The sequence below is a fragment of the Nestor notabilis genome, unplaced genomic scaffold (genome assembly GCF_000696875.1).
Source record: "Nestor notabilis isolate BGI_N333 unplaced genomic scaffold, ASM69687v1 scaffold11057, whole genome shotgun sequence".
Classification (NCBI taxonomy): domain Eukaryota; kingdom Metazoa; phylum Chordata; class Aves; order Psittaciformes; family Psittacidae; genus Nestor; species Nestor notabilis.
Window position 1 is genome coordinate 15,669 of NW_009936074.1, and position 9,525 is coordinate 25,193.

The window sequence follows — 9,525 nt, forward strand, 5'->3', positions numbered from 1 at the left end:
GGCAGCACTTTGACCAACGGCTGGAGGCGATGAAGAGTGCCCTGGCTGAGGACTCCCGCGCAGCCTTTGTGTTCAACTGCTCCAGTGGCCGGGGCAGGACCACCATGGCCATGGTCATCGGTGTCCTCACCCTCTGGCACTTCAATGTGCGTACTGGGGTCTGCAGCTTTCACTGGGGTCAGGCTGGAGCGGGGACTGCTGGGGAGGCTCAGTACAGCCCACAGCAGCCGTTGCACAATGGGAGGGTTAAAAGGAGTGTGGGGAGGGCTGGGGTTGGGCCAGGGCTACGAAGGGGTGACTGCCCATATATTGGCCCCTTGCTATGCCTAGCCCCCAGTTTGCTCCAGGAGAAATGAGGGTGCCTCCCTGCTGAGCTTTTGCCCCGATTCTGAGAGCTCCCACCCCAGGATGAGGGTTAAAGGCAGGGGAGATGTGGCTCCCTCCTTTCAGAGTGGATGGTGGGGGGGGTCTGCCTAGGCAGATGGGAAGTGGAGGATGCCTGGGGTCCTGGTGGGTTGGGTTCAGGGGCTGCATTTCTGCTAAGATGTTGGGCAGTATGGACAGTGCAGGGTGTGCAGCCCCTGATGGCTTGGCCCTCTGACTGTCCCAGGGCATCCCTGAGATGAGTGAGGAGGAAATCGTGAGTGTGCCTGATGCCAAGTACACCAAAGGGGAGTTTGAGGTGAGTACTTAGGCCTGATTCTGTTTTAAGGATCCCCCCCCCAGCCTGCTCCTTGCTACCTTAGCCATAGCTGCTTTTTCGGAGGGGCTGTGTCCTCTCCCAGGTATGGACGGAGCAGTGGGGTCAAAGCAAGGAGGCACCTGGTGAAACCCCTGCTGCTTCTTCCCATGCTCAAGGTGGTGATGAAGGTGGTCCAGCTCCTGCCCGATGGTCACCGGATGAAGAAAGAGGTGGACATGGCTCTGGACACCGTCAGTGAGACCATGACGCCCATGCACTACCACCTCAGAGAAATCATCATCTGTACCTACCGGCAGGTGAGCATGCCCTCTTCCCTGTCAGCATGGGGCTGCCCTGGTCTGCTGCTCCCAATCCTGGAGGGTGCTGCCAGGCTCAGGGAGCAGCCTTGCTGAACCTGGATGGTTTCTTGAGCTGAAGCTTTCTGGCATGTTACCAGAAGAGGGGCCAGGACTGGTCACCCAGTGCTGTCTTGCATCCTCTGCCATCCTGCATCCTGGCCAGCAACCTGCTTGCCTGGTGCCATCCTGCATCCCACCCTGCATATCGCCTGGCCGGTGCAATCCACATCCCACTCAGCAGCCTGGCCATTTAACACTGTCCTGCATCCCACACCATCCCCACATGCCACCCGGCATCCCCCCCGCCCGGCACTGTCCTGCATCCCGCAGCCGGCAGAGGGCAGGGCTGGTCCTTCGCGCTCCCCTCCCGACCCTGGAGGCTCCGAAGCTCGGGAGGGGACCCATCCTTGCCCATGCAGGAAGCATCCTGTGGCCTGCTGAGCCGGCTGCAGCCCGGTTTTATGTGGGAGCGTCTGTAGGGCTGATGAAGGGGAGAGAGGATACTTGTGGGGTTTTGTTTTCCTTTTCTAAGCTGTGCAGTTCTTCCATGGGACCTCAGAAAGGCTGAGCTTGAGGCTCAGCATTGTCCCTGCCCATGATGGTTTACTCCATGTCCCCTCTGCCATTCCCTTGATGTAGCTCTTGCCCACAGCTGCAATCGACCTGTGTTTTCAATTAACAGCTGTGAATGATTGACCAGGGCAAGAAAAACAAAAGCATTTAATCACCCAGTAACATCTGCAGCTCCCTGGGCTTTTGCCTCCTGGTTTATGAGGTCCTCTGCTTTTTGAGGGGCTGGGAAAGAAAACCTGAGCTCTGTGGAACAAACCACTGGGGACCTGACTGTGTGAAGCAATAGCTGCTGTGAAATTACTTGGGATGAGTAATACTATTTTCCCCTCTTTATGTACATTGGGGAGGTGGCCATGTAGTCGGGAAGTCTCACCTACTTTATTGCATCTTTTGCTGCTGCAGAGCTAAAACCTCCCATGCTAAACTAGTGGCTGCCTGCTTACGGATTTAATTATGTTCTCTAGTGACCCAGAATGATCCCCTGCCTTGCTGCTGCTTCCTGCCCCTACTCAACCTTGGGGGTCCCAGGAAGAGCTCAGCAGAGCAGTCTTGCCCAGCTGCTCTTGGTGTGGGTTTTTTTCAGAAGACAATTCCCGTGACCTCCTTGCCCCTCTTCCCAGCGCTTGATGGTCAGGACCAGCACATGGGTGTTCCTGGGCCATATCCTGTTTCCAGGCTGACTGTATCCAACTTGCCCTGGCAGCCCAGTGGGAAAGTGAGATAGGGAGGGAGTCATCCGCTTCCCCTGCACCCTCTGTCCTAGGAGGAGCCTTTTGTCACTGTATTTTGTGTTTCCTCTCGGCTGGTCCATCCATCCATCCTGGTTTTATTTATTTTAATTTTTTCCCCAGTGATGAGCAGCTTGAAGAGAATTACAGGAGTTGTATATTCTAGGCATTGCCCTAATGGACTTTTAATTAAGCCATGGTTAGTGTTTAGAGAAGCATGGGTTTTGGGTGAACCAGCAATGTCATGGCATGGGTGCTGTGTGCCTGGGGCTGATGCTGCTTTGTAGTTGTGGGAGCCTGCCCAGAGATGCTTTGCAGGGTTAGGGCAAGCAGGAGGGAAGGAAAAGGTGCTCTGGTACTTGCATTGGTTTGTTCATACCCTTTCCCACCCCTAGCTGGGAGGAAAAAAATAGAATATAAGAAGATGATAGGATAACATAATTACACGTTATAGGATAATAGAATAAAATTAAATAGTAGAAAATAATACAATGATAAGTAATAGGATAATAGAGTAAAAACTGAACAGAATAACATAATAACATGATAAGTAATAGGAAAATAGTAGTAGGATCTGCTCTGCAAATACAGAGGAGACACCTTTTTCAAGGGCAGAATCACTTGCCTGGTGCTGCCTTGAACAGAGGTACAAGTGAGTTGAACTAACCCTGTTTTTTCAAAGTCCATGGTGGAAATGTCTGTGTGCCCTGGCAACAAGCGGCTGGGGAAGAACCTAGAGAAAGCAGAGTGGGCATGTCCTTGAGGGTGGGTTGGTGTTGACACTGGAGCAAGGGCTTGCTACTCTTTGTGGTGGTCTGCGGGGTTCACAGTGGGATTGACTGTGGGATCAGGGCTCTTATGCTGGCTAACTGTTTATTCCTTATTTATTATTTATTAATTCCCAGAAGGGGCATCACTGCAGGGATTATCTGTTCTTAAAGTAACAGCTATAATAATGGAATAATTTTAATGTTATATATATACACACACAAACTAATAGTAGGAGGTTCAATCACCACCAGCGTCCGAGCGGGGCACTGGGTGGCTGCTGTGGCCTCCTCTCCTCAGTGGTGGAGGCTGAACTGGACCAGGGAGTGCATGGTTTTCCCTGGAGAAATGCTTTGCAGTCCAGGAGCTCATGATTTTGGGTATGGTTTGCACCTGGACATCTATTCCTGGCTCCTGGGCACACACCCCACACATTCAGCAATACCTCATCTATTTTTGAGGTCTGCATGGTAAAGGGGAAGTTTTTATGTGCTGGAAACCACAAGGTAGTGGGAGCCTCGACTGCCAAGCCACAGTGGGAGCGGGCTGGAAGGATGCACTTTTTTTTGTCCCCAGAGTGGTCCTCCCTCTTCAGCTGGAGGTGAGGCAGGGGCTGCAGCCTGGGCTGAGCTCCCCAGGGGATAATGGGGTTGGAGGACCAGTGTGTGGCAGTATATATGGCTTTTCCCTAGCATAAGATGTCCTCATGGGTCCTTCACCACCAAACTTTTTGTGTGGGGTGGATGGAGAGCAGGACCACGGATGAGGACTGGGTGCAGGAGCTGCCTCTCAGGTGTTTCCCGAAGCGGGTACCACGGGCATCTCAGCCAGTTTCTTGCTTCTTCCAGGCGAAGTCGGGCAAGGATGAGAAGGAAACGCAGATGCTGCAGCTGAGGAGCCTGCAGTACCTGGAGCGCTACATCTACCTGATCCTCTTCAATGCCTACCTGCATCTTGAGAAGAAGGATTCCTGGCAGCGGCCCTTCAGCCTCTGGATGCGTGAGGTGAGCCTTAATGCCAGCAAGTCTTTGCTCAGTTGGGAAGCAGAGCCCTGCTCTTGTTTTATGTATGATTTACATATGGTTGTTGAGGGCTTCATATGTGGTCCCTTTGCTCTGGATTAACTCCCATGTCACCAGGTTGGTGGATCTTTCGGAAAGCGAGGCAGGTTACTGCAGATAGGCGGTATCCTACCGCATGGATGGGGTGCTCTCCCATCTCAAGTCTGCCCTTTTTTCCTCTTTTGAGCTTCCCAGGTTTTATTGTGATCTCCCAGTTGTAATTGCAGCATCTGGGGCTGGGTGGCCACCAACCAACCCTGCCCCATACTCCTCTGCCTGGCTTGGTTAGCTTGGCTGGCTCTTCTTGCACCCAAACCTACCTCTGGTTTCTTTGCAGCACATTAAAAATACATTAACTTGGCCAAACAGGTTGGGGAGTGAGATGAAAGAATAACTAAAAGCAGCCCTGCTTTGCCTTGCCTGACTGGGGCAGGTGGCACAGGGGGTCAAGGGCACTGGACATCTGAGGGAATTGGGACCCAGCTGAAAAAATGGAAGGAGGGGTTGGTGAAAGACCCTAAATTATCCATATTTCCTGATCAGAGGGATGTAGGCACTGTATTTATTTGGGGCACATTGCTTTGTACTCAAGCGTGGAAAGGACTGTAAATTTGCAGCAGAAAGATTCTCCAGACGTGGAAAAGGGACTTTGGAAGTGGTACGCATTATAAGGGTCATAGAGAGTGTGTTTGCTGCTCCCTAGAGGGTTATTCTGCAAGAGAGATTAAAAGGGGAGAAGGGAATGCTGGGGACACAGTAATTTTAATTATGTTATCATGTTTTGTATTTTATTTGATGTTTATTTTTATTATTGTATTTTATTATTTTATTTATTAATTTTATTATTTGTTTCTATTATGATGCAGAGATTAGTTTTTCTGTCCCTGGGTTTGCACGGTGCTAAGTGGGCAGTGCCTGCCTTTGTGGGAAAAACCTCATCCCTTCGCTTGCCTCCACCAGCACCACTAATTCATATTGGCATGTTTGATCTGCTGGGCGGGAGATGAAAGCAGTGGCTGCCAGCTCTTCTCACTGTTCCCCCCCACCCCCAGTCTCGCTGGAAGGGGCCACAGCAAGGAGGGGGGATGGCCGATGGCCTTCCTGGCATCCCAGTTATGCTGGTGTTTGTATTGCCTGGTGGGAGGTGGTGGCTGGGGCTGGGCCATCTTTTAGTGGAGATGTGTGATGCTTGCTGTCGGCTTGGTGCATGGGTTTAAATGCATCTTTAATGCAGCATCTTTAATGCATGGTTTCATCTGCCCCTGTCATGGTTTAAGCCCAGCCAGTAACTCAGCACCATGCAGCAGTTTGCTCACCCCTCTCCTTCCCCTCTCCGGATGGGATGGGGAGGAGATACAAAAGAATGTAAACCCCATAGGTTGAGATAAAAACAGTCCAATAACTAAAGCATAATATAAAACTACTAATAATTATAAGGGAAATAACAAGGGGAGAGAATGTAACACTAAAAGGGAAAAAGAAAAAACCAGCAGCAGTATTGCACCAAGACACCCTGATTCCCATCCATAAGCTGATCCATAGACTGGAGAGCCAAGGAGTGATCAGCAGGACCCGTTCACCTTTTAATAGCCCCATATGGCCAGTGCGAAAGTCTAATGGAGAGTGGAGACTAACAGTAGACTATCGGAAGTCACACCGCCATTGAGTGCGGCCGTACCAGACATGCTAGAACTTCAGTAGCAACTGGAGTCAAAGGCAGCCAGGTGGTATGCCACCATTGATATTGCCAATGCATTTTTCTCAACCCCTTTGGCAGCAGAGTGCAGGCCACAGTTTGCTTTTACGTGGAGGGGTGTCCAGTACACTTGGAACCGACTGCCCCAGGGGTGGAAACACAGCCCTACCATCTGCCATGGATTGACCCAGACTGCACTGGAACAGGGGCAAGCTCCAGAACACCTGCAATACATTGATGGCACTATCGTGCAGGGTGATAGAGCAGAAGTCTTTGAGAAAGGGAGAAGATAATCCAAATCCTTCTGAAGGCTGGTTTTGCCATAAAACAGATTAAGGTCAAGGGACCTGCACAGGAGATCGCTGCTCAGGTTGGGCTGTGTATCAGTCAGCAGGTGGCGAGCAATTGTATTGTGCATCACTTATGTTTATTGGGTTTTTTTTCTTTCCCCTTTTAGTTTTATATTCTCTCCCCTTGTTATTTCCCTTATAATTATTAGTAGTTTTATATTATACTTTAGTTGTTATTATCTCAACCCATGGGGTTTACATTCTTCTGATTCTCTTCCCCATCCCAGCGGGAGAGGGGAAGGAGTCTTATGAGCGAACAGCTTCATGGTGCTGAGTTACTGGCTGGGCTTAAACCATGACAGCTCCCTGTCCCCCTCGTTCGCTGGAGTGGGGGATGTACACCCAACCTGCAGATACACAAGGAGCCTTTGACCCTTAAGGCACCCCTCCCCGCTGCATAATCCCTGCGTTTTTAGCAAAAACAAGGCACCATTGTAGCTTTTTGGCTGAAGGGTGCCAAAGCCAACAAATCCTATGATGGCTGACCCCAGCAGCAAGGAAGCCGCTTATAAAATGTATAAACCATTCCATGGAGGAAAGCTGAGGTGGGAGGGTGGGGGTGGGGGGTACCTGGATGCAGGAAGATGCTGGGGACCTTCCCCACACGTCTTCACTCAGGAGGTAGCAAAAGCACGCCAAGGATGCCGGGAAATTAAATCTCTCTTCTCCCTCTGCTTTCAGGTGGCGGCAGTGGCTGGTATCTATGAGGTCCTGAACCAGCTGGGCTTCCCTGAGCTGGAAAGCCTGGAGGGCAAGCCCCTGTGCACCCTGCGGGGCCGCTGGCAGGTGCAGGGGGGCACCTCCCGCCCTTTCCGTGGGGAATTCGTGTAGGTTGGGGTGCGGGGGGGTCCCCTACTGCTTTCTCCTGGTGGGGCAGAAGAAAAAGACTGTTTTCCCAAAACCTGGGGGTGTGGGGAGGGAGGGGTGAGCCCCAACACTGCCTTAGAATGGGAGAATTTCTGGGGTTCTTTTGGATGCAATAAAAATACTGTAAATTAAAAATCAATGCTTTTGGGCAGGTGCTTGATTGTGAGCGGGATGTGATCTGAAAAGTGACCCTGAAAGGCTGGGATACCATACTCTGAATTTGGTGGATGCATGGAATCATGCCAGATCCTTCAAGACCGTCCTCACTTTCTCCCTAAACCAGTGCAGCATATGCACATATACATATATATTTATATACACATGTAAGTAGATATGCACATATATATGCACAGATATACAAATATACACACACATGTATATATGCATATATATAAAAATATATACACACACAGACTTACATATTTAGGCCCCCATGTATGCATATATATGTATATCTGGAGCTATAACACTTGTAGGCTGGATTAGAACTCGAAGAGATCCCTGTCACTGCAGACCTGTGTGTTTTTAAGATTTGGGCATTTTTGTTGGTTTTTCCCAACTTTTTTCGTTGTAAAAAAAAGACAGCCATGGCATGAGGTTTGGGGGTCCCTGCTGCCCCTCAGACATGACTTTTTCAGTGCCAAGGTGAATGCTGGGGAGGTTTAGCTGTTCAGCAAAGAGTAGACTCAAAAGTATAATTAATGTGCTTTGTAATTATTTTTTTTAAGGAAAAGAGAAAGGGAAGAGTGAAAAATAAAGTTAATCAAAATGATGCAAATGAGGGCTCCAGTGCCCCCCTTCCCTTGCAGCAGGGGGAGAGGAGCCTGGCAGCCGAGGTGGAGATGGGGAAGTCACTGATACAGGCAGTGACTATAGGGGATGGAGGGATGATAAAATAGGATGGGAAGCAAAAAAGCAGGAGCACACACTCCATCTCTCCTAGCAGCTGCTTTCCTCTGCTGCCAGTGGTGAGAGGCACAGGCAGCAGAAATTCAAAGGTGGAGGGTGGAAAGAAAAATGACATTTTTAAATAGCAGGGGATGCTTTTTCCTAAATCTTGGGATAGTTCTTGCCATGGCTGAGAGAGCCCCAATTCCCAAGGGGTCCCTTGGTTTTTTGACTTAACCATACTTTTTTTTTGTTTGTTTTGTTTAATGCAGAAATACCTGCCTAAATATTATGTCTCCCACCGCGTATTTCAGTGCTTGGATAATTTGCTGCTGATGTGGTAGGACAATTGACTTAGCAATGTGCAAGAGGCTGGGATGACATTTTTTCCTCCTCTTTTTCTTTTTGATGGAGAACATGCTTCCCATCTTCACAGAGCCACAGTACATCTCCATTTATCCTGCCTTGCTTAAGAAATTACCTGCAGGCTTCTTTGCTATCAGCCAGGCTACAGACTCATCCCCTCCTCCTGCCCCCAGCAGCAACACTTGGAAGTCCTGCCTAATAGCCCTGACTTAATTAGGCAGGGTTTTTAATTGCTTAGGAAATCCCAGCCCCTTTAATCTTGGTAATGAAGGCTGGAGCTTTGCGTCACCTGGACCTGGGGGCTCAAAGGCTTTTTTCCACTTTCCCACCATCCTAACAAGCAATTTCCAACATGGGGTAGAAGCAATTGCCTGGAAAAAAAATGCCTTGGAGATGGGAATGTGTTTGAACGTGAAAAAAAATCAACCATGCTGTATTTATTTCTTCTTTTCCCCAGGCTGGGAGGCAGAAACCTAGCTCCCTTTCCCACATAAGTCAAACCAGGCTCTGAATGCGTTTCACAGGGGTTTGCTCCAGCTGAAGCAATCAGTGCAAGGCTGGGAGAAGCCATGGGGGATACCAATGTGGGGGGAATGGCTAGGAGATGGGGCACAGCATCCTCTGAGGTGTGCTGGGTGACCTGGTCTGCATCCATTCTCCTATCCTGATTGCTGCTGTAAATTGATTTTCTACAAATTTGGGTTACAGTTTCAGTTTTTCCCATTGTTCTTACCAGCCATGTTTGCACCAATGAGCTCTGCTGAGATACTTGGCCATGCATATGCATCCTGACCTACAAGACTTTCCTACCCTCAGCATCCACTGTATCCCCTCTGAGCTATGGCTTTGCCACTCACCAGTAGCAAAAGGCTTGTGGGGTGACTGGGGATGCCAGGGCTGTGCTTGCACCAGCCCTGCCTGCTGAAACTGCACCTCCAAGGAAAAGATCCACAGTTCTGAAAGTGCTTAGCTAGAGACAAAGCAAATGGGGTGATATATCTCATATATAGACAGAATAATTATAGAGTGTATATTATATTTTATTATATACAATATATATAATCATATAGCATGTGTATGATAACAATATAATCATATACTATAAATTATATGCTATACAATATATAGCATATATTGTGTATATATTACATAGATTGTGTATATTATATCTAACAGAATTATACAAT

General features: G+C 49.1%; 1 protein-coding gene across 1 annotated transcript in view; it reads left to right on the forward strand.

The window, feature by feature from the left end:
- Positions 1–7,048, forward strand: part of PALD1 (phosphatase domain containing, paladin 1) — a 15,507-nt gene extending 8,459 nt beyond the window's left edge. The window contains exons 15-19 of the mRNA XM_010018162.1: positions 6–146; positions 611–682; positions 859–999; positions 3,959–4,114; positions 6,899–7,048. Coding sequence (XP_010016464.1) covers positions 6–146; positions 611–682; positions 859–999; positions 3,959–4,114; positions 6,899–7,048 — 660 coding nt within the window. The remainder of the gene's footprint in view (positions 1–5; positions 147–610; positions 683–858; positions 1,000–3,958; positions 4,115–6,898) is intronic.
- Positions 7,049–9,525: the final 2,477 nt, after the last annotated feature.